The sequence below is a fragment of the Podarcis tiliguerta genome, assembly GCF_965153285.1.
Source record: "Podarcis tiliguerta genome assembly, chromosome: 2".
In the NCBI taxonomy this organism is placed as follows: Eukaryota; Metazoa; Chordata; class Lepidosauria; order Squamata; family Lacertidae; genus Podarcis; species Podarcis tiliguerta.
This window is the reverse complement of record NC_139535.1, coordinates 118,642,305-118,667,320: the sequence shown is the minus strand read 5'-3', so window position 1 is coordinate 118,667,320 and position 25,016 is coordinate 118,642,305. Positions and strand designations below refer to the sequence as shown.

General features: G+C 47.7%; 1 protein-coding gene and 1 long non-coding RNA gene across 2 annotated transcripts; both read left to right on the top strand.

Annotated features, from left to right (window-relative positions):
• The first annotated feature begins 2,089 nt into the window (after positions 1 to 2,089).
• LOC310673133 lies at positions 2,090 to 5,008 on the top strand. Its single transcript, XR_014508875.1, has 3 exons — positions 2,090 to 2,437; positions 2,815 to 2,945; positions 4,853 to 5,008. It is a non-coding gene; the product is annotated as an uncharacterized lncRNA (long non-coding RNA).
• Positions 5,009 to 13,862: 8,854 nt separating this feature from the next.
• Positions 13,863 to 24,041, top strand: KRT18 (keratin 18). The gene is made up of 7 exons (XM_083429058.1): positions 13,863 to 15,162; positions 19,790 to 19,872; positions 21,457 to 21,613; positions 21,788 to 21,952; positions 22,099 to 22,224; positions 22,767 to 22,990; positions 23,788 to 24,041. The coding sequence occupies exons 1-7, from the start codon at positions 14,749 to 14,751 to the stop codon at positions 23,903 to 23,905; spliced, it is 1,287 nt and encodes a 428-aa protein (XP_083285184.1). The 5' UTR covers positions 13,863 to 14,748; the 3' UTR covers positions 23,906 to 24,041.
• Positions 24,042 to 25,016: the final 975 nt, after the last annotated feature.

Genomic DNA, 25,016 nt, shown 5'->3' with positions numbered 1-25,016 from the left:
TCCCTAATATACAACATGGTAAGTTACCATTTGGGGAATGATTATGAGTATCATTTGAATACAAACATGATGGGGGAGGGGGTATGCTAGAAGTTTATAAAATTACAGTCGTGCCTCAGAAGTCAAACAGAATCTGCTCCAGAAGTCCGTGTGACTTCCAAAATGTTCAGAAACCAAGGCGTGGCTTCCGATTGGTTGCAGGAAGCTCCTGCAGCCAATTGGAAGCCGCGGAAGCGTTCAGGAGCCAAAACATTCAACTTGCAAGGTGTTCGACTTCCAAGGTATGACTGTACAGTATAGAGACAAGACCATTTTCTGCTTCTCTCATAATAATATAGCCCAATGAAAATCATAGGCAATAGATTCAGGACAGACAAAAAAAAGCACTTCCTCCTGTAACACAGGGTTAATTTGTGGAACTCATTACTGCAAGATGGATTGGTGGCAGATTTGAGAGAGAGAGAGATTTCCTGGAACTGGAAATTTCTGCTTGAGAGCTGCATTCCCTCATAGCTAACCTGCTAGAGGCCACACGACAATAGAAAGCAGGGCCAAAGCAAAGTGGCCACACACCCCCCCACACCTATTCATACACAACCACACACAAGCATATAAACATCCATTTATGCACATCCATTCCCATTCACTCACAATACACACACATCCAGACTGACTTCCCAGCGGCAATATCCAGGAAGATTCTGCCATCTTCCCACGGAGCAATTAGGCTTGGGGAGACGGAAGCCTATCCCACTGAAAACTACAATGACCCATCATGTACCACACAGAGAATGCCTCTAAATGCCAGCTGCTGGGGGCAAAAAACCAACACCTGGAGAGGGGCCACGAGGCCCTGCTGATGAGCTTCCCAGGGGCACCTGGCTGGGCTGTTGTTGGAAAAGAGCTGCTGGATAAACGGCAAGGCAATTCTCGTGGTCTTTTAAGAAGAGAACAAATATAATAAAACAATACAGTTCTGGGCACTTTCCATTATTTGTGCTGTCCAGAAGCAAGAGGTCAAGCCTTATTCTTTACATTGCTTGTGGACGCACCCCAGAATACTATGCATTATTCTGAGCAACTCTTTGACCTCTCCGAAACCTGTAGGGCTATCCAAAAGAAGAACAGCTTAACATGCATTTTTAAACGCTCAAGGGATGAGAAGATCAAGAAACAAATCTGTCCGGTTGCACAAAGGAGCTGACCAGGGAGGAGAGATTGCAAATATTTGCAGTATAAACACTCAGAAAGGAGTGGAGCTGGCCGTGATGGGTGTGGTGAGGGAAGTGGGGGAGAAGATCTGTGATGAGGCTGCAAAATCCAGCAGGGGAGAGCAAAGCAGACCATCTCACAATGAAGAGAGGAATGCGGCAGCAGGATATTATCCTAGCTCCAGAAGGCAGTGCGGGTTACTGTTGAGGGCAAAGAGCCTGATACCAGGCAAGGTTCCCATACAGCTGAAGTGAGGAGCCTGTGGCCCTCTAAATCAGAGTTTCCCATGTTTTGGGACTACAATTCCTTGACCACTGGTCCTGCTAGCTAAGGGTGATGGGAGCTGTAGTCCAAAAACAGCTAGAGACCCAAGGTTGGGAAACCCTGCTCTACATCCTCAAACCATTTCAGGCCCAGAAACCGCCTTTAATCCAAATATGGATTTGGGGACCCATTTCTTTTAAAACATCTGAACAAACACCTATTTTAGGACATGGAGAACTTATGGCCTACCATATGTGGCTGGACTACAATTCTCATCACGTCTTGCCAGTGGCTAAATGGAACCATCTGCAAGGAAGAGGATAAGTGGACACTATAGGGAATCTAAAACTGGTAGCACTCAGATATTGGGAAGCCAAGGTCTTAACCTTGTTGTACTTTAACCCACACTACACCTCAAAAAAGTGTCACATTGGAACTTGCCAGCAAATCATATATTCTGGTTTTTGGGCTCAACAAATCCTGGGAGTGGCAAGCTTCCAATGGAAAGTAATTGTCCCTCTTTAGGTATGTATTTACAATATTGATCTTGCTTGCCTATTCATCTTCAGAGGCCACTAGCATGGAGTGCTCTGCACAGTAGTGTGACACACCTATTGCTATGACTTGTATTGCTCGACCTTTTGGCTTTACTTGGCTTAGAAATGCACACATACATTTTCCACTCCCCTTCTAATCTCTGTACTCAGGCGATATATATGTATATGTACACTCGCCAGGACCTGCATCCACAAGCAGTATTCTCAGGGAGCTGCTGGTGGAAGCCCCAGTGTGGCAGAAGAACCTGCCGCTGACATCTGCAGCCCCTGCCATTCAAAGTCCCCACACGCCTTGGAGAGAGGCTACCTCAGATGCATTGTGGGTAATTTAAAATGGCAGGCGGCTTGCAGCAAGCTGGCACAAATCACAGCACTGCCCCTACTGATTCCTCCATCACCACCAGGTAAGGACACCAACATTGGAGAGGGCCAATAATATAAGTGGAACATTGGGGGGGGGGCTAACTTAGAGCCAGCCCTACTGTCCATTAGGACAACCACTTCATGCATCAGGCAAAGAGGAGTCTGGCCCATGGAAGCTGGCCCAGTATGTTAAACTTACAGGAACATAGGAAGCCGGTCCCCCTAGCTCAGTATTGTCTGCAAGGGCTCTCCTAGGTTTCAGGCAGGGGTCACTCTCCCAGCCCAACCCAGCAATTGAACCTGGAACCTTCTACACACAAAGCAGATTCTCTACTCCTGAGCCTCGGCCCTTCCCAAAGATTTGTGTAATTTAAAATCCCCCGATTTGTTTCCACTCCCTCCCGTATGAACTTCTGAGATCTTCAGAGACTTTTCGCACTTGTCGTGTGAAGTGCAGGGCGCAAGGACGTGTGCAGAGGCCTCCTCAGTGATGGGACCCAGATTGCTTTGGCTCTACTTTCCTCCTGTAGCAGAGTTTCCAGGCAGAAGGTAAAGACCCCTCCTCTGGATTGTGCTTTTTAGTGGTATTGGATGCTGCCCTTAAATTTTTCTCATTTTGTTGTTCTCTAGCGCTGGACAATTTTGATGCTGTTGTGATTATTATTCTTGCTCTGTTTTCTTGATTGGCTGGGCTTTATTTTTGTGCGTTACTAGGGGTTGTTGCCCCTGCTTGCTCCCTTTGCCAACTCTGACAACAACTCCCCACTCCCCCCCCCCCCCCAGCCACCCACTCCGACTGGAGTGCAAGTCCACACCCAGGCGCACACAATATTAAGGCCCCATTCACAAACCCTCGTTTCAGCTCTAGTCCCTTTCTATGGGGCACACCCTCAAGGTGAGTTCTCCCATCTAGTATGTCATAACTGATAAGCTTATCAGCTTCTGCTTCCTGTGTTGGTTCTCATGGTTGAGCACCTTATGCAATACAGAGCCGTGCTGTGCTCAGTCTCTAAAAGGAGAGGCAAAGGTCTAAAATGTGGAGGCAAGGAAGGGGTACTTCACTATCGGCCCTCCAAATGATGTTGGACAAAATATTCCATCGACTCCAGCCGGGGAAGACTGGGGCTGTGCCTCAGCCTAAACTACCTTGCAAGGTGGTTGTGAGGAGAAGATGGGGAAGAGGAGAAGCATGTACACTAAGGTTACCAGATTTTTTTCAATGACATTTTTCAACTTCAATGGATTTTGTATGGGGACTGGTTTGTAAATCCGGGGCCTGTCCCCGGGAAACGGGGATGTCTGGTAACCTTAATGTACACCACCTTGAACTCCTTAGAGGAAAGGAGGGATTCAAATGCAATAATAAATGAAAACAAGTAAATAAATGTATGAAAACGTCTTTGATGACTTGATGGTGAGGGGAAAGCATTCTGCACACACTCAGGTGTTAACTTTTCTTCCTTATTGCTTCAGTGTCTCAGTTCTTGCGTCCCAAAGCAGAAAACCAGTTCTACCCCAGCCAGGTCACCTTGGAGAGGGCTTAGCAAATCCGAGGGGTTTTTGTTTGCTTGCTTGCTTGCTTGCTCATTATCGTTGTCAAGTGAGCTCAGTGCAGATTACAGCAATAAATACTCAAAAAGAATCAGAAAATTGTGAAACCTCAATATCGTCAGTCAGTTGCCTATGACAGGGCAATCTCTGAGTGACTTACAACCCAGTCGAAAAACTTACAATAAACTTACAACCAATAAAAATGGGAACAATCAAATCAATACATCTAACACCAGCCTCCACATTACAACAATGGTTTCGCTGCCAATTCCTGTCCTTCTCCTGAGTAGCACATCCTCACCCCACCCCAGCCCAAGACATTTTGGCACCCAAACTGAGAAATCTAATGCCTGCCCACTTTCTGTTAAGAAGGTGAAGATAATGATACTGTTACAAGCAAGCTAATATCTAACGGGACCTCAGGAGTTCCAATGCATATCCTGGGTTCGTTCCCTTTGAATGCGATCATTGGTGACTTATGGCATTTGGGTAATGTGTTAATTAAATTTATACTCCACCCTTCCTCCCAAAGGAGCCCAGGGTGTTCCCCACCTCTGCTGTATATAAACCTTATATTAAAAGGTTTATATACACCAGGGGTGGGGAACCTGTCACCCTTCAGATGTTGCTGGACTTCATCTCCCATCATCCCTAACCATTGGCCAAGCTGGCCAAGGCTAAGGCGAGCTGGAGTCCACCAAGACCTGAAGGACCACAGATGCCTCACTCCTGATTTACACATATATACAGGCTGAGCATAAGATGAGGGTCCACAGTATTCACTCCAAAAGATATTGCTCCCCTGGTTGCCTTCCCTGCTAATCTGACATTCAACTGCCGATGGCTCCTAGAGGGCAATGAGCTAATTTGGTTTCATTTTTTCTTCCTTTTCTTTTAATTAAAAGTCCATATTCCACACATACCTTGGGAGTTCCTCGATTATGCAAGGAAAAAAACCCTACTTTGCTTGGGAGTGGCCCTGTTTGAAGGCTCAGCATAGGGCCTCAAGGTTTGCTGTTTGAGGGAGGACATGGTAAATAAATACTGCTGCAAAAGTTGGAGGTGATGCTTCTGCCTGTCATTTTGAATTGATGGACCTAATACCTCCTCCACAGAAGAGATCAAAGAGACAGCTAAGGAGGTAAACAACCCCTAGAGCAGGAATGGGCTGGAGTCTGCAATTAGCCCAGAAGTGCCTTGTAAAGTGACCTCTCCGTGCACCCACAATGATCCCTGAAGATGAGACCCGAGTGGCTCACCCCTGCATGCAAGGAACTGGGTGTATTGGCCTGTGACCTTTTGTACTTTTTGTGACACCTGGCTTGAGAGCAGTACATGTGAAAAGGATCTAGGAGTCTTGGCTGACCACAAACTTGACATGAGCTAACAGTGTGATGCGGCAGCTAAAAAAGCCAATGCAATTCTGGGCTGCATCAATAGGAGTATAGCATCTAGATCAAGGGAAGTAATAGTGCCACTGTATTCTGCTCTGGTCAGACCTCACCTGGAGTACTGTGTCCAGTTCTGGGCACCACAGTTCAAGAAGGACACTGACAAACTGGAACGTGTCCAGAGGAGGGCAACCAAAATGGTCAAAGGCCTGGAAACGATGCCTTATGAGGAACGGCTAAGGGAGCTGGGCATGTTTAGCCTGGAGAAGAGGAGGTTAAGGGTGATATGATAGCCATGTTCAAATATATAAAAGGATGTCACATAGAGGAGGGAGAAAGGTTGTTTTCTGCTGCTCCAGAGAAGCGGACACGGAGCAATGGATCCAAACTACAAGAAAGAAGATTCCACCTAAACATTAGGAAGAACTTCCTGACAGTAAGAGCTGTTCAACAGTGGAATTTGCTGCCAAGGAGTGTGGTGGAGTCTCCTTCTTTGGAGGTCTTTAAGCAGAGGCTTGACAACCATATGTCAGGAGTGCTCTGATGGTGTTTCCTGCTTGGCAGGGGGTTGGACTCGATGGCCCTTGTGGTCTCTTCCAACTCTATGATTCTCTGATTCTACTCCAGTGACAATTGGCAGTGTTGCCCCTACAAAAGGTGAACAGAGCACCGTGGGGGGGGGGGAGATGTGGGTGTGTTGGTGAAGGGCCATGCCTCTCCCTTTGATGCCTTTGTGATAAACCAGGAATGCGGTGGGCCCCATGGCAGACAAAAGGTATGGGCTTCCTGCTTAACTGGAGGGCCAGCAGGATTGTACGTGCGCACAGCCCAGCCTCCTGCTTATCAGCATGTTGCTCCCCAGGGCAGGACAGAGGGTGGGACCACACCGCTTGGAGCGCTTCCTTCCTTGAAACAGCTACATTCCGCAGGTGGGGTGTGGCAGCCCGCAGAAGTCAGGAAAAAGATGCACCAAGTGAGCAAGGCTCCCTCGACAGCAGGGATGGGGAACACCTGTGGCCCCACAGGTGCCGCTGGAGCCCAACGCCCATCGCCCCTGACCATTGGCCATGCTCTCTGGGGCTGATAGGAGTTGGAGCCCAACAACTTCTAGAGGGTCACGGATCCCCATCCCTGCTCTAGAGAAAGATACTTGGGACTCACTCTCTCACTGACACCTGACAGCAAAACTGCAAAGGCATTGGTGGTACCTCAGGGGAACCTGCAACTCAGAGTCTGTGTGTGGCCCTTAGCTTAATTTCATGTGGCCATCAAACTTATTTTCAAGGGGATGGAGGGAGCCAGAGGGAGAGGCCAAAGGCACAGGGGAAAGAAAGGGAGAACCTGGGGGGGGGGAGAGCAAAAACATATGGAAGGCTAGCAGGAGGAAGAAGCCCCCTGCGAGTCCATCCCCCAGAAGCATAGGGAGGCAAGAGGGGAGACAGAAACAAAGTGGGAGAAAGCAAGAAAAAGACCCGCTATTGGCTCATTGATACACATGAAGTTTAACACAGGACTGGCCTACATTATGCAGACCCAGCATACACACCGAACATTTAACAGGCTTGGCTTTCCCCAAAGAATCCTGGGAACTGTAGTTTACTCCTTCTCACAGAACTTCAGTTCCCAGCACCTTTAACAAACTACTGTTCCCAGGATTCTTGAGGGAAAGTCATGCGCTTTAAATGTATGGCGGCTGCTCCATGCAGTAGAGGCTGGTGGGCAAGGAGCAACCGTGAGGTGTTGGAGGGCAGAGCTGTGTGTGCCCCATGGCCTGCCCTCTGTCCCTCAAGCTTGCCAGATACCCTCAGGTGTGGTGGAGGATGCTATTCCATCACCAGCATTGAAGGAAGATTTTACTGCCGTCCCAGTCAGATTTTATTCATGGATTGGGAGGGGGCAGGGCTTTGTGTTTGGCTTCAGGCCCCTGTAAATACTAGAAACATCCAAAAATGTGCCTCTTGCTAGCAGCTTTGAGAGAAGTAAGCACCTGCCTGAGACTGACTCAGGCCCACGTTCTCTCCAGCCCAGCCCTGAAGTCTTAGATCTTTTGTCTGAAGATGTCAGAGATTAAACCAAGGATGTAAAAAGGTGTGCTCTGTCCCTGAGCTGTGGGGCACAGTTCTTGAGAAAAGTTAAGTATTGGCCACAGCATTGCTCAACAGGTCTCCTTCTCCAAAGGTAGATTCAGCTAAACAGGCAAGTTGGTGAAGGCGATGACTGCTCTGCATATACTTTGGCAGGACTAGGGATTTTGTTTACATTTTAATGAGCAACCATCTAATTTGCACTTCACGAAGTGAAACAGGTATCTTTTGAAATTCATACTTCTCCAAATTTTACGAAGTAGTTCTCAAACCAAATGCTATGTACAAAATGCATACATATGAGGTGGGGAAACATGCCTAAAAACACAAATATATTCATGAAAATAACATACAAAAAAGTATTCTGTTAGGGGAAACTGCTTGCAAAAATGTATCTGTTGGACAAAGCTGCATATGACTACATGCTTATTAGGAGGAATCTGCACTAAAATGCTGATGAAAAATCATGAGGATTTTTGGAGAAATTAATTTAATAATGGGGGGAAATGAGAAAGACAGAGAACTGGAATGGACAGATTGGCCCATTCTCCGTGACAACCGATCCATGTGCCACCACTGGGGGGGGGGGGCCTTGAGAAGCCAGATACAGGGGTCCTCATTGCCAACATCTGACAGAATCAGTTAACTTCCCTGCTGTTAACCAATTTTATGGCTATGGCCTTTATTTAATGACGGTATGGGGTTCCCCAGATTAAAAGACACCAGTAGAGTTATCTATTGTTTGGGGAATCCTCTTAAACACACTGAATCAACTATTCACTACAATGTTATCAGAAGAGGATACATTTCCACTAGGGATCAGCTGGTAAGTGGACCCCCCCCCCCCCATCTCAATCTTTGACTAATGAATTTCCTACATTGTTTAAAACTCTCAGGCCTCATTTGTAGGGAAATTATTTCCCCATTGTGGAGCCACATCACTGATTTAGAGTGGATTTGCTGAGAGCTTGGCTGAGGTCAGCACTGAAATGACAACCTTATCTGTATGTCAAGTAAATCTCACAATGGGTTACATTAAGAGCTGCAGCAAATGGAAGGTTAATAATCCATCCTGTTTCTACCCTTCTCAGAATGAGGACAGGGTTTCGTGTTTCTCCATCTTCAAGGTTTGTGCTCAACCACTTTCTTCTTTTTGGATATACCTTGCTGTCTTCCAGAGGGGTGATCAGAGAGGTGAGAGAGCATGTGGAACATTTTCCTCATGAAGCAAGACTTGCAAGGTTGTAACTAGTAGTTTTGAGTAGGCATGATAAAGGTTTGTAAAATTACTAGTCACCTGCATAAAAAATATACAATGGTACCTCGGGTTAAGAACTTAATTCGTTCTGGAGGTCCATTCTTAACCTGAAACTGTTTTTAACCTGAGGTACCACTTTAGCTAATGGGGCCTCCTGCTGCTGCCACGCCGCCGGAGCACAATTTCTGTTCTCATCCTGAAGCAAAGTTCTTAACCCAAGGTACTATTTCTGGGTTAGCAGAGTCTGTAACCTGAAGCGTCTGTAACCCGAGGTACCACTGTACCTTTCACATACCTCTCACAATGTCCTGCCCACTTATGCCCAGCTGCCCATTTGGCAGACCTTGGGAGAATCTTCCTTCCCAATTTCTCTTCCGATTGCACAACAAAAATGGCCGGCAAGTGTTGAAGCCAAGAGGCAGGATCAACCACCCTCCTATTGGTCACCCATAGTCATCATTGGCCTAACATTTGGGTCAGCTATTAAGACCGACTAATAGTTAAACTTGTCTTGTCTACACTAGTAGCTTCCCAGGGATAGAGAGCTTATGGCGCTGATGTTATCAGACTACAGTTCCCATGATCCTGGACCACATGCTGGCTTGGGCTTTGGGGAGTTGGAGTCCAAGGACACCTGGAAAGACTCAGGTTGCCAATGGGTAGTAGTGACCAATGCATAGTTGTAAAGTAGTTCTTTCTTGAGGGACTGCAAACCAACATTGCTTCTGGCCTCTCCGTTAATACTGAGAGTCAGAGTCAGGCCACTGAGTTAATACTAATACAGAGTCAGGCCACTGAGTCATCTGCTCTCCTCCAAGAGCTTAGGTAAGGGTCTTTCCTTATTTTAACTTTACTTAAATAAATATTCAAAGCTTTAAATAATTTAAATTCCCCTTCCGCTGGTTGCACAGAACCTTCTTTTCTTACAATGCCCAAAGAATAAGATTTTTTTCCTATTTGATAAGGAATCAGCAACAGCAGTCCTTGGGGCAAATCTGGTCCACAGGTTCTTTACCTCTCTCCACCCACATCCTAATTACCAAGAGTAGGATGTGGGGGAGGAATTACATTTATATGAATGGGACCTGACAGCAGGCCATTTTAAAGAAGCATATGATTGGAGTCTTTTCTCAAATACGGTTGCCAACTGACCAGGAAAAAAGATGGACCACCCTGCTCCTGTGCCTTTAAGAACAGCCTGAGCTACAGTAATTGGCAGCTGAAGCTTTTTACAACATGGAGATACATTCTATTGCCTGCAGGTGAAGCTGCAGGCACAGGTGTAGAAGGGACAGTTTAAAATAGTCCATGGCAAAAAGAATTCCTATCCAGAGCATTAGGTGCACCAACAGGTTGACATGCATTAAGAACTAGAAGCAAAACACACACAAAACCTAGAGGGCACAGACAACATAATCCTGTGCGATGCTGAGTATATGTAATGGTTCTGGTAGGTAACAAGAGCATTTCATAGCCAAAAGCATGAAAACAGGTTTGTTACACAAGAAAATACTGAACTGGGTACGAAGCAGAAAATTAAGACAATTCACTGGCTTAACAAAGACAGGTATGTTGTCAATGGCCCATTTAAGATCACTAGTTGTGATGTGTTATGGCTTTGTGCAGTCCCATAAATTCAGGAGCAATTATAAGGCCTCTCTCAAGCTGTACATTCAGTCCTCATTGGAATCTATAAACAGTGGGCAGCTGAAGTTTCCAGTCAGAGAAACTCCCCATTCAGGTTCTAATAGTCTGACATGTCACAATGGAAGAGCCAATGAGAAAGTTCCACAAGGCAAAAAGAGTCAGGGAGTTTAAGGGGGGGGGTAGGGAGAAAATGGCAAACTACCATCAAAATGGCACTCAGCTGTCTCCTCTTTCTGGGACAGTGCTTGCCCCAGTGGCTGCCCATGTATGCAGATATCTGGCTATGGGCACCTCCAGATTATCAGCATTTTGCAGAAGGGATTCAATCACATACCGGGAAATTTAATTAGTGCAATTAAAGTGGATTAAAGTGCTCTGCCACCCTAGCATGACAAGTGCACTTTCTTGGAAAAAGGGACTCCCAACATAGTCTCCTAACAAACGGACCAGAAGAAATGCTCGACAAAGGCCAGATATAATCTAACCTCCACGTAAACTTTGTACAAGCAAGTGGGGAAGAATGCACAATAAATCTGTCCTCTGGACGGGCCCCTTGACTGCTGGATGGAATCCCCACATTCAGAGGCAGCACACCTTTGAACATCAGGTGATGGGGACAATGAAGGGGCAGGGAGATGCTCTCCTACTGTGCTCACAGGCTTCCCAGAAGCATTTGGCTAGCTGCCACTGGACCAGAAACAAGCAAACTTGAACCAACCAATCCATAGCTTAAACAGGAGGTGGAAAGAACTACCGGGAAAGCATTGTAGAAGACCAGTTTGTTGTTGGGGGGGGGGGGAGAGAATGACTTTAAGTCCTTTGAACTTTACAGTTCCTTCTTAAGGGTACTATAATAGAAGCAAACAACCGTACACATTATTTTAAAAAAACTACTGGCATCTCCTAATCATAGGCAGTGCTAAGGGATAGTACTTTTCCACGCGCATATCGTTAAACTATGGAACTCCCTCCCACAGGAGGCAGTGAGGGCTACCAACTTAGAGGGCTTTAAAAGAAGACTAGGCAAATTCATGGCTACCAGCCACGATGGCTCTGCTCTGCCCCCACAGCTGGAGGCAGCAATTCTTCTGAGCACCAGTCACTGGAAACCACAGGAGGGGGGAGGGCTCTGGTGCTCGGATCCTGCTTCTAGGTGTCCCACTGGCATCTGGTTGGCCAGGGTGAGAGCAGGATGCTGGACTGGAGGGGCCACTGGCCTGATCCAGCAGGCTCCTCTCATGTCTTTGTTCTTGGCTTTGCCAGCCCAGCATTCTCCAGTTGCTTCGGATTACAACTTGCATCAGCCCCAAGCACGCTGCCTGGAGTTCCCGCTGCTGCCCCGTCCATCTCCTCCTCTCCCTCTCTCTCCCCTGGTAGCCCTACCATGAGCTTAGGTGGCCTTGGGCTCCTTCTGGAGAAAGGGCAGTATTGAAAATGTAATAAACGGGAATAATGCTTTACATGTGGCAGTGTTTGAAGGGCAATCTGATCCAAGACCGGTTCAAAAATAAAGAAACCTGTAAAGATCAAGGGAAAGATCAGATGTGTGGCATTTGCACTTGCCCATCCACAGTTAGCATTGCACCTGGAGAGAAGGCTGAGCAGGCCAATATTTATTTATTTATTTATTCATTCATTCATTCATTCATTCATTCATTCCCCATCCATCTGGCTGGGTTTCCCCAGCCACTCTGGGCAGCTTCCAACAAAAGATTAAAAATACAATTAAACGTCAAACATTAAAAACTTCCCTGAACAGGGCTGCCCTCAGGTGTCTTCTAAACATCAGGTAGTTGTTTATTTCCTTGACATCTGATGGGAGGGCGTTCCATGTGGAAGTTTCATCAATGTCTTTGGTCCTCTTTTTTGGAGATGCCCAGGTGAAAGTCCCACCATGGGTGGGCAGAGTGAATGCGGGCTTGAGGGGTCTACTTACGGTATCCTGCTCACGGGTCCACAAAAGCCTGAAGCCCTCCTTGGGAAAAGCACTCTGTGTGTGCTCAAAGGAATTAGTTCACATTCTTTTTCTGTATTAACTGAGCTGCAGTATAGAATGCAGGATTTGTCCTCAAAATTAGGTACTGGGAGATGCATCTGAGAGTGATCCAGTGAAGCTGTGGAGATGAGAGTTGAATCAAAATGGGAAATACAGTGGTACCTCTACTTACAAGAAACTCTGGTTATGTATCCTTCAGTATACGCATGCGGCAAACCCGGAAGTATTTTCCTGGGTTTCGTTGTGCGTGCATGTGCAGAAGTGCTCTACCGCATCACGCGCATGAGCAGAACAGGCACCTCTGGTTCCAAACCTCAGGATCCAACTGGAGCTCCAGAACAGATCCTGTCTGCAACCGGAGGTACCACTGTAACTGTTTTGAGTTACCGTATTTTTTGCTCTATAAGACTCACTTTTTCCCTCCTAAAAAGTAAGGGTAAATGTGTGTGTGTCTTATGGAGCGAATGCAGGCTGCGCAGTTATCCCAGAAGCCAGAACAGCAAGAGGGATTGCTGCTTTCGCTGCGCAGCGATCCCTCTTGCTGTTCTGGCTTCTAAGATTCAGAATATTTTTTTTCTTGTTTTCCTCCTCCAAAAACTAGGTGCGTCTTATAGAGTGAAAAATACGGTACATAAACTCTATGGAGAGATTTGGAGGAGGCTTGAAGATGTGTGGTCGTATGTACTGGTGACCTCAGCCTTCACAACTGAATTTGCTGTACTAACAAGAGGGGGGAAATCTTGCTTCACCACCAAGTCAGGTCTGCTGATGAAGAATCTACAACAGCCTCCTCCAACCTGGTGCCCTCCAGAGGTTCTGGACAGCAACCACCTTCCATCACAGCCAGCCTGGTCAATGGTTGGGGGTGATGGGAGTTGTAGAACCAACAGCTGAAGACACTCAGTGAGAAAGCCTTTGGGAGGACACCAGGTGGCAGGTCTGGTGGTTTAATGCTAAAGAAACCAACACAGGAGAGCACAGGGTGTTTCTGGGCAGAAACGCCCTTACAAAGTCCAACGTAGCTTTAGGGTTATGAAATCCATGCTGCCTCGTGGGGCTCTGATAACGCTGGAGGAAGCAGCCGGACCTAGCCCCACCCTCACCCACAGCAAAGGCTTTTGCAGTATTGTGAAATGTTGCCACAATGTATCACCACAGATCTTTCCAGACAGCAATTCCTCCCTTTAAGGGTCATGGATCAGCAGTAGAGCAACTGTCTTGTGTGCAGAAGGCCCCTGGTTCAAGCCCCAGGTGGGGCTGGGGGGTGACCTGGGGGTGAAACCCTGGAGAGCTGCTGCCAGTCAGTGCAGATAGTACTAAGCTAGATAGACCAATGGTCTAATAAGCTAAAAATGAGCTTTTTCTTTTTTTTTTGTATGGCTTAGTTGAGACTCCTGCATTGCAGGGGGTTGGACTAGATGACCCTCAGGGATCCTTCCCATTGTATGATCCTATGTTCCCTCCATTCTTCTTTTCTTCCCTGCCTACCCTGATGTGGCCCAAAGGAAAGCAGAGCGAGATGTTTGGCACCAGCTTGGCAGAAGGAGCTGCTGGAAAAAGGTGTACTTGCCTACCAGCAGCCTTAGGGACTCCACTCTGGATTCGAGTAGGGTTTACTCCTTAGCTGCAGAGTCCTAAGCAGGTCTACTCAGAAGCATGTCCTACTGCGTTTAATGAGGCTTACTCCCAGGAAAGCAAGGCTAAACCAGGCGCTGAATCTGAGGAGACACATTTGGACCACCAAATAAATGCAGCTTCATTAACTATGAACCCTGAACTTTGGGACCCCCTCCAAACCTTTTGTAGGGCAAATCCCATGTTTTGTAGGGCCCCCCATATGGGTAATTGACACTCAGACTGGGGGTCATAGGTATCCCCCAGAAACCCAACATTGTCCCATTCACTCCAAACTTGTGTCAAAGTTTTGTAGCAAAAACCCTGCACTCTGCAGGTCGGAGCCAACTTCTGGGGCTGAGGGGTCTTCAGTCCCCCAATAAAACATTTGAGGGGGCAGGGCCCCCCAAGGTTGATGGGCATTACCATTCAAATGGTGTGCGTGCAGCGTGTCATGTGATATGCCCCCCTCCAATATTTTATTCAGGTTGGCACCCGTGGTAGATCCTCCCCCCCCCCCCCAAAAAAAACAACCCCTTTCGAAGGCGCGGACACACCTCGGTGCCTTCCTGAGAAAACCGGAGTGGTCGCGCCGTCGCTCCTCCTTGAAAGCGACTTGGGGGCGTCGGTTCCCGGCCGCCCCTTCGGCGCGGCGCCGGGCGGAGGTGGGGCGTGTGGGCGCCGGCCAGGCCCGCCCTCGCGGCCGCCGGCACTATAAAGCGCGACGGGAGGCGGGCGCCGCCGATCGCCCCTTGCAGCCCGCAGCGCAGTCGGCCTCCTCTCGCCCCGTCGCACCGCCGCCGCCGCCGCCATGAGTTACTCCAAGTCCAGCGTCTACTCCAGCTCGTACCGGCCCGTCGGGGGCTCGGTGCGATTCGGGCCGGTGGCCAGCGCGGCCAGCGTCTACGCCGGGGCCGGCGGCTCGGGCTCGAGGATCTCCGTCTCGCGGTCGTCCAGCCTGGGCTCCAGCTACGTCGGGGGCGGCGGCGGCTATGGAGGCGGCAGCTTCTCGCTCTCCCTCTCGGGCTCCGGCGTGGTCCAGAACGAGAAGGAGACCATGCAAGACCTGAACGACCGCCTGGCCAGCTACCTGGAGAAGGTGCGCAGCCTGGAGGCCGAGAACCGCCGGCTGGAGATCCAGATCCGAGAGCACCTGGAGAAGAAAGGGCCCAGCACCCGCGACTGGAGCCGCTACTTCGAGCTCATCGAGGACCTGAAGAATCAGGTGAGCGGGGGGGGGGGGGCGCCGAGAGCAGCCTGCCTCCGGTACCGGAGAGGCCGGGGGCTCCGAGCGTACCTGCAGGCTGAGAACCCCTCGCCGCCCTTAATCCCCGCCAAGGCCACTGCCCCTGAGCCAAGTTTACAGCGAGGAGGTTTGCAAAACTAAAAGATGCAAGCTTAGTAGCTCAGTAGAAAACAGCAATGAAGGAGTAGTTAAAAGTAGCCGGAACTGTTCCGGGGGTGGGAGGCACCTTGCACATGCCCCGATGCACTTTCTTCTCCGTACATAACATAACTTTATATGTTCCAGAGCTGAGCTCCAACCTTGAAAAGAATGTAGGGCTTAAACCCGGTCGGTGTCAGGTTCAGAGAAGGTCAAGGAGACGAAGTCAGTGCCTCTCCAGAAGTGACATCGTTTGATCCCCATTAGAATTTGCCCTTTGCACATGCATCTTCCCGGCCGTACAGTAATGGATCTTTGCTCCATGGAATATAGAAGCCCCGCTTTGTCTGATGTGGCCAGAGGCCATTAGCTTTCGGCTTCAGCTCCCTCCCACTAGCTTACGGTGTTTTCTTTAGACAGCCACTAAGAGGCTGCCCAGTGTTAACCACAAACTGTGTTGCCAGATTTTCAAACCATCCCTGAAACTCAGCTTTTAACAGTGGTTTGATATACCAAGAGAGCAAACCACAGAGAGAAACCATATCCCCTGCTAATTCGTGCATATCAAGCCACAGTTAAAGGCATAGCTACAGAAACTATTTGAAAAGTTGGCAACCCAAACGGCAAAAAACCCCACATTGGCACAGATTGATGGTGGAGAAGAGAGAATGCCTGGAAATTAGCCGATAGTTTTTGCTCTGGGTTCAGCAAGTCTGAAATGATAATCACTAATTTGCTTCCGTTCATGAGGTCAGCAGTGCTATTCAGGATTTCATAAGCATCCACCAAAGTATTTATTTTCTGCTAATTCAATGGTAGCTTCCCTTGAAACCTCTCTGTATCCCAAGCCCCACCTTCTTGTTCATATACCAGGTATGCTAGGTGCAAAAACAGTTAACCATTTTGGGTTTTTTCTTTTTAAAAAATTGAGAATATTATTGTATGGAATATATAGGGAAGCTATTGTATGTATCAGTCTTGGTATGAAGCAGAGCTCAGCAGCCCTTGAAACCAGGTTATCATAATAGCAGAAAGGGTGCTTTGGGGCATGCAAGGATTGCCCTTCTCGCCCCCAAGTATACTCAGTCAATACTTGTAGGTCTCTGGATAGGATTTAAGATTCCAATAACTTGAGTGTGGTACCATGGAAGTGTGAGTTCCAGTGATTTTAATTTTTGAAATTAATCCTTGGATAGGAGAACATGCCTCTACATCAGGAAAGCACTCCGTTCCCAGTGGTATCCTGTTACGGGTCTAGATTTGCTGCTCTTGTATTCTGTTTAACTGCTTCCTGACAGTTCAACAGGTGAAGTGTTTCCAATAATGTAGCTTCACGTTTTGAATTTCTGCACAGGACCCATGTGGAAGCAGGAGGTCCGGGGAAGGTAGCCGAGAACCCATACAAAGAGGCAGAAAACCACTCCACTTGCTCCTATCATAAACCTAGCTCTTGTTCCTTCCTAAGAGTTTCATGACCAGGAGTGATTCCTGGTTCAGTAGCTGCATGTGCGCACACAGGTCAATCATGAACCAGACTATGGGCTAATCATTGCCACCTTAGCAATTGCAGGCAGCTGCAGCCCGTCCTTTCCAAGAAGGTTGGGTGTGCGGGATTTCCTCTCTCCCCCGAATTCATTCCTGTAAACCTCATTGTCTTTCTGTCTGTGGGGCCAGAGTTACCCGCTTCTTTTCCTCTGCCTATACTCCCTTGCACTGAGATCAGTTGTGCACTACATAGAAAGCATCTGAAGCTTTTCTTCTAACATGGAGAAGCAAGAACAGAGGGACAGGGAAAGTCTGCAGAAATCCAGGCGGTTGTGCGTCTGCAAAGGCACAAAAAGCTTATTAAGGAGGGAGGAAAGAAACAGGTAACCAATAATAAGCGTCAGTCTGGCTTACTCAGGAGGAAAAGAGACTCTAACCTCCCCCCCCCCCAATACAAGTCAAACAATTTATATTTAGTCATAGGTCATAACAAGGAAGTACTATGCTGCCAAAGAAGATGGCTCAATAAAAAATACCAGGGGAGGGGAACTTGTGACCCTCCAGCTGTTGCCAGAATACAGATCCCATCATCGCTTGCCATTGGCCATGCTGGCTGGCTGGGAGTCCAGCAACAGCATCCGGAGGAGACAGTGCTGTACAAAGTGAACAAGTAATTAATATCTCATGTTTTACTGCCACTGCGAGAAAAGGCCTCGAATCATAGAATTGTAGTGTTGGAAGGGACCATGAGGGTCATCTAGTCCAACCCCCTGCAATGCAGGAACCTTTTTGCCCAACCTGGGGCTGGAACCCACAACCCTGAAATCAAGAGTCTCATGCTTGACTGACTAAGCTACCAAGGCCGATACACATTTTTCAAACACTAAACAGGTTTAGGGTCTAAGGCTCTAGTTAAAACTGCCCTGGTTCTAGTTAAAACTGAGAGCTGAGGCTCCACTCCAAAAATGAGGACTTGAATGTGACACGGACAAGAAGCCACCTCAGTCGGTTTCTGTGCCTTTTACAGGGGTGGCCAAATGCAATAGAGGACAGAGCTCCTGTGCCTTTTAAAACACCAGTTAGAAGAAGGAATTGCCTGTGCCCCATATAGTTAAAGCATGTTGTTTCCCCCAGAGAATCCTTCACAGAGTTACGATTCCCAGCCCCCTTAAGCTACAATTCCCAGGATTTTTGGGGGGGAGCTTTAAATGCATGGTGTCTACACAGCCTTAGTAGGTGTAGTTTGTCATGCAGGCAATACACCATCCATCTGAAATTCCCATTTTAAACTATAGCTTGGGAGCAGTTTACTTGCCCACCCGCCCCATATGCCTGCCTTGCCTCTTCAATGTGCAAAGCATGCCCTCCTGCAAGTACCACGCATAGGATATACACTCCAAGTCTGTGGGGAGTGGCACTTTCAGTGTGGCAGCACCTGTTTGTGCTGTGTTGTCTAGCACTTGCGGATCCTTTGAATAAGCAGTTTATAGATAAGGGGAGCACTGAAATGTACAGATCTTGTTCTGGTCCCCACCGCTGCATGAACGTGCAAAATCCACATGCAAAGCTTCATCCTAACATGCACACATAGCAGTGGGTGAAAAGGCTTCTGAACCTTTCAATTTCCTTCATGCCCTGTGACTTCTGGGAAACTGGAACCTTGTGAGGCGGGAAACCAACACCCAGAGGCTATAGCAGTTGGGTTCAAAGGACAATTGTGCGCTGGGAAGAATGACTGAGGGTAGATTAATTATAAAAAAATATGTTTGTTCTCGTGAGTCATGTATAGTCAATCAGCAAACAAAGTGTGCACACAAAAGGATAACAGTGGAAACTACTTTAGCACCTGGTGAGAGCAGGTGAATGGGACAAAAGGGAAAGGGGCTGGGTTAGAGGCCACAGGTGCAGGTGCAGAAGATGAAAGAGGTGCAGGGAAGGTCTCCTGGGAAAGCTCAAGGGGGAGGGATGCATTTCCAGAAGCAATGCCCCTTCCCCAAAACACAAGGAGAGAGAAAGTTTCCTTAAATCGAAACCAGGCTTCTATGCCAGGCATGAGCAGCCTTTGCATTTGTGAGGGCCACCAGGGGACACCTGCAGCCTTACATGTTCTCAGGCAGCTGCTGACAGGATGGTGGTGAAAGCAGAGCACATTTAAGTCCCTCATAGTTTACACCTTAAGGTACGGTTGCCTGGAGCACATCCAATGCCCAAAGAGCTTATCCTCACAACCTTCCCTGTTACCTGTTCCTGCTAAGAACAAAAGGCTTCTTTAAACAAGCAGGATTTCCTACAGAGAAGAAGCAGGGCCATTTTCACATGAGAGGCAGAGAGGGAAAGGCCAAGAGTCACTGAATTTAAAGAATCAGTCACAGAACTGCAGCGAAGTAGAATCTATGCTTTGGGGATCCTTCAACATCCGAGTTGACAGGTGAGATAGGATGCATCATGTTGGGAAGGCAAGGAAACCATTTTGTCCTTGTCTCACCCACTTTCTTAACTTGAGAGGTGTCCCTTTAAGAATTTCTCCTCCTCTTGTTGCCTTGGGAACTGGGAAGGTGAATTGCACCTGTGTTGGCTTAAGCAAACAATAGGATCTGTGTAGGCTGGCAGGAAATCAGTAGATTCAGGTTGCATTAGCCTTCACTAGACCAGAAACAAAGAGGAAGTTGGCAGTCCTTGGCATAAGGCTGGGAAAATAATTTTTGAGTGACACCAACTTACTCCAAGATCAGTTGGCTTAAGGATGAGGGTTGCCAACTTTTATTTCAGCCCCTGCTCCTCTTCCTTTGAACAACACCCCAGTTTGCAGATGTTAGCAGGTGATGTTTGCCTTGATGATGAAACTTGAAAGTTTATTCGGCTCAAGCTGCTGTTGGAGGAGCAATGACTGGTTATGCCCTTTTTTCGGGACAGTTGACAACTCTTCTAAAGGCTGGTAAATGTCTTTCACACACTAAGTTTTGTGCTTCCTTTCTGTCCTCAGATCTTTGACCAGACAGTGGATAACGCTCGCATTGTTCTGCAGATTGACAATGCCAGGTTGGCTGCTGATGACTTCCGTGTAAAGTGAGTGGATTTTCTTCTTGTTGGTCCTGTTTGGTCCTGGGATCCCTCCAGAGGCCCATCTCTGTAGAACATGAGACTCAGGGTTATGGGTTCAAGTCCCACATTGGGCAAAATATTGCTGCATTGCAGGGAGTTGGACTAGATGACCCCCTGTGTTCCCTTCCAACTCTGATTCTATGATTTTATCATTTTGGGACCTTAGAGCCGTCTTTCCCAACACCTTTCCCCAGATGTTGGTCTACAATTTTCATCATCCAAATCCAGTAAGGTCGATGGTCAGGGATAAGGTGAATTGTGGTCCCACATCTGGGGACCCAAGGCTGAGAAAGACTGCCTTGGGGTGTAAAGTATCACTATCTCTATATGTGTGTCATTTCATATTTTTATGTTGTAAACTGCCCTGTGATCTTTGGATGAAGGGCAGTATATTAATTTAATTAATGATGATGGTATCCGTAGTTAGAGCAAAAGCAGCAGCCTCTAACTCTTCTTTTTCCATGGGGCGGTAGGCATGTATAAAGCCTACAGATATCAGAAAGGGAGGAACACAAAGGCCAGTGGGTCTCCTCCATCCCTGCCTACGTGATGTTGTACAGGACTCTGGTTTGCTTCCAGAGCACCTTGCATTCAATCTCAATGTGTCCTGGTTCCAGTGGTAATTTCTGTCTCCAATGGAATGAGGCCATTTGAGTGGCGAGCAATATCAGGCAGATGGGGGTCACCTGCTAGGCCCTTTCTATGTGTTCCCTCTTAACCATCCATAGCTGCCCAAAAACAGAGTGGAGGGCATTTAAGTGGGGAAGGTCTAAATCCATACAGTCGTTGGATGACACTGGGGTTTCAATGGCTAGCCATGCATCTGTCCAGACAAAGGAAGGCATAAACTCATTCACTGGGCTGAGAAGACTTTGGGTAATCCTGTAAAGTCAGGGTTTAAAGGAACCAGGCACTGAGTGGGTGGGAGAACTGTTGTTGGACTCCCACCCCGCCAGCCCCCAAAAGCATAACCAATGTTCTCGATGGGCACTATAATCCAGCAACATCTGGAAGGCCCCACTCCTGACCCACAAGTATTCCAGAGTGCTTTAAAAAAATCTGTAAATTTTGTGCCAAGAATAGATTAATCCCCCAACCTGCATATGTTATGCACATTCAACAAATTTGCACAATTTCTCTCAATTCTGCAAAATTTGTTCACTATTTTATTTAGCATTTTGCATGCATGAATTTATTCTGGTTTTGCTAATCCCAGAAGAGGGACAAGGAGCAGTATAAAGCACCGAAGATCTACCCTTAACCAATGGAGATCTTACCCAGCAACCTCTTTGGCCTCTAAACTGTCAGCAGGCATTACATGTTTTCAAGCGTATGTTTAGAGTCAATAAGGGCTAGAAACTTCAAAATAAAAATCAAGAAGCCGAATTCTTCATTCACCTGCACTTTTTGTGCACTTACCTAGGATCATTCACGGCATGTGCACACCCCTGCTTCTTACACTCTGAATTAATCCCCCATCACCAGTGTGCACATCTGTTTGTAAACTGATTATTGTGAAGACCTCATTCCTTCTTCCCTGTCACCCAGGTTTGAGGCTGAGCTGGCCATTCGTCAGTCTGTGGAGAGTGACATTAATGGCCTCCGCAAAGTCATTGATGATACCAATATGAGCCGCCTTCAGCTGGAAGGTGACATTGAGGCCCTCAAAGAAGAACTGATCTTCCTGAAGAAGAACCACCAAGATGTAAGTCTCTACTGTGGTCACTGGGCAGAGACAAGATGGAGGTGGCAGGAGCAATAGTTTGATGGGAGATACTGACTGGGGCCTGTCATGAATGGAATCAATGGCTTTGCACATTTGGGACACACAGCAGCTTCAGAGTCTGTGCTCATTTTATGCCTCCTCTTCCCTTGCTAGGAAGTCAATGCGCTACAGTCCCAGATTGCCAACTCAGGACTGACAGTAGAAGTAGATGCTCCCAAGTCACAGGATCTGGGCAAGATAATGGCTGAAATCCGGGCACAGTATGACACCTTGGCTCAGAAGAACCTTGAGGATTTGGACAAGTACTGGAGCCAGCAGGTGAGCAGAATAACTTTTGCAGCTTGATCCTGACATGCCCCCATAGCATTTCAGGGTTTTTACAATAAGAGAGAGGTTACTGTCCCCAGAACTATAACCCTGACTGTCCTCATGAAGAATAATATTTCTTCCCACCTTTCCATTAGATCACTGAGAGCACCGTCATGATCACCCAGAATACCAAGGAGATTGAGACCGGCCGTGCTACTGTCACTGAGTTGCGCCGCAACGTCCAAACACTGGAAATTGAGCTGGAGTCTCTGCGCAACCAGGTACGATCTTCACCTATCATTCCAAATACTGCAGGGGTAGGGAGCCTCAGTCCAGGGAGCTATGTGGCCCTTTGGACCTCTCTGCCTGGCTCTTGGGAATCTGCCCAGACCAAGCCCCCTCACCTTGCCCTCCTCTAGTGGTATTTCCCAGGCTGGAATGTGTGATAATAGCTGTTCCTTGCCTGGATGGCGGTGGGGGTGGGTGTCTGGCCAAACCCCCAGATGTGACCACCTTGGAAGGTTGCCCAGAAAGGAATATGGCCTTTGGGCTGAAAGGGGCCCCCGTTCCTGAGCATAGTAATATAGTAATGTAGCGCTTGCTTGTTTGTGGTGCCTTGTTAGTGTTTTAAGTTCTGTATTGAGAGAGAGGCACTCTGCATGGAATTATTTCGTAAAGCAAAGGTGCAGCCTGTTCCTGAAACGGAGGCAATATATGGAGTGTATGGGATGGAAATACCACCTAAGAACAATCAAAGTGTTGTTGGCTTAGCAAGCAATGACCCTGATCCCCAATCCTGTCCCCTTTTTTATTCTCTCTACAGAAAGCCAACCTGGAAGGAAACCTCCTTGAAGTGGAGAACCGCTATGGCATGCAGATGGAGCACCTCAATGGGCTATTGCTGCGGACTGAGGCCGAACTGGCACAGATGCGGAGCGATGTCCAGCGCCAGGCAGAGGAATATCAGGCTCTGCTGAACATCAAAGACAAGCTGGAGGCTGAGATCAATACCTACAGAAGCCTGCTGGAGGGCGGAGATGAGTTCAAGTGAGCTTTTCATTCTTTCATCTTTCTGGGGCAAAAACACAGGACTGGTCATCTGGGCTCTCCCAAGCTAGACACAGATGTTCTATAGATCACCATAGCTCTGGTGTATGTGGCCCTTTCCCTGCTCTTTCTCTGTAAGCTCTGGAACATCATTTCCCAATCTTGGAGGGGAAACTGCTTCTAGTCACAATGGCTGTATGCTACCTTCGGGATCAGAAACACACACCCCTCGATGCCTCCAGCTGCCAGGCATGGGGAACAATGGCAGGAGAGGGCTATTGTGCTCTGTCTTGCTTTTGGGCTTCCTGTAGGTACCTGGTTGGCCAATGAGGATGAGAGAGGATGCTGGACTTGATAAGCCTTGGGTCTGCTTCAGCAGGGCTCTTAATGTTCTTTTAAAGTGTGTGTCTTGACTGAATTAGGATAGAAGGTGTGATGCTCACTAATGCCAGAGGAGATTTACTTTTACAGTACTTAAGAGTAGACCTGTTAAGTGGAAGCCACAGGTCAGTCTTAGCAACTTGAGATGAACCTTGTGCACAGTTCTATTCTTAAGTTCTAGGACATCCTTTCATGATGGACAAATTCTAGACTCCCAAGTACACTTGCCGAAATGGATTGTCACTGGTCCTGGCCTTCCGACCCCTAAGCAACAAGGCCCTAGGCCCATGAGGCTTCAGGTTGGGCTGCTTAAACCACCTTAAATTGGCTTAAGATGACTGGATTTCCCCAGGAGGTAACAAGGAACTGGCAGCAGTGTCTCATGTTCATTGTCTGTGTCTTCTGTCTCTCTTCAGCCTGAAAGATGCATTACTGGAAAGCACCATGCAAACTACTCAGAAGATCCACACCACCAAGATCATCGATGGCAAAGTGGTGTCGGAGACGAGCGAAAGCAAAGTGATGAAGCGTTGATCCCACCTGCTGTGTGGCAAGGATTGCCACCCGGTGCAGCTAACGTTGCGCACCTTTTGTTCCAGAGCTGGAGGGTTCCGGGGAGGGAGTGGGGTGGGTCTTAATGGAATTCAATAAAGAAATGTTATTAAAAGAAGTGGTGTGGTTTGTATGCCTATTCGTCTATTTTGCAGAGCCCCCTCCCTCCCTCCCTCCCTCGGTCCTGACCCTGGGAATCCTCCTGCAAGTGGTTTCCGTATTCAGTGGCTTTGCACATGGTGTGCCTTGGAACAGGACACCCCTGTGCCTTGCAGTGGATACTGAGGCATGTTCTAAGATGCTCACTCTGATGCCTGTTGGGCTTTTTGCCACTTGTGAGACAGAAAATGCATCTTAACACAAATGGATTTTCTAGAATAAGGGGAAGTCTGGTTTAAATGTTTAAAGAATGACCATGACAATGCATGGATGCACGCCATAAGTTTCTGCAGCCCATAAAAGCTTACGTTGTAATAAGCAATCTACAGCAGCCGCATTAAGTGACCCTTGGTTGCCAGCACGCCCAGGAAGGCAGCGTCAGGCCCTCTGATGAATGGAATATCGGTTTACTTACTGGGAGCAAAACACTCCTTTGCAAATATTTGTTTGCGGGGAGAGGGCCATTTCCAGGAAAGGGATCCAGCCATAAAAGATTGCGCAACTTGCCTGCCAAGCCCCTACCATGAATTACCTCTGAGGCTGCCCCACCCAAGGAAGCTGAAGTGTTACCCACCCCTGTTCATTACTAGGGGATTTCTGTAGCAAGAGAGACGGGGACCCAAGTCCTGGGTCTTGTGCTGAACCTTGGCTCGCCTGTCCTTCATCCCTTATAAAAAAACAACCACTATATAGTACTGCAAAGTGAAGTGTTGAGACTCCAGACAACCACCATTTTAATTTATTCCCAAACCTATGTTTTAAGAAACTCATGTCACAGGCCTGTTAGGAATTTGTGGGCTGGGGGGAAGTCCTGAGCACCAGAGACCACTTAGCAGTGTAAAAATGCAGGCTGAATCTGCTCCCTGGCGAGGAACTGCTTGGGGAGAAGAACCACCATGCAGTACAAAGGAAGGTAATGGCCCATTGGCACAAA

Bases quoted from the DNA above. Each gene is read 5' to 3' on its own strand.
- KRT18 (XM_083429058.1), top strand. From the start codon at position 14,749: ATGAGTTACTCCAAGTCCAGCGTCTACTCCAGCTCGTACCGGCCCGTC. The intron at 22,225-22,766 runs GTACGATCTTCA...TTCTCTCTACAG, and splicing joins TGGAGTCTCTGCGCAACCAG to AAAGCCAACCTGGAAGGAAA. The intron at 22,991-23,787 runs GTGAGCTTTTCA...GTCTCTCTTCAG, and splicing joins GAGGGCGGAGATGAGTTCAA to CCTGAAAGATGCATTACTGG.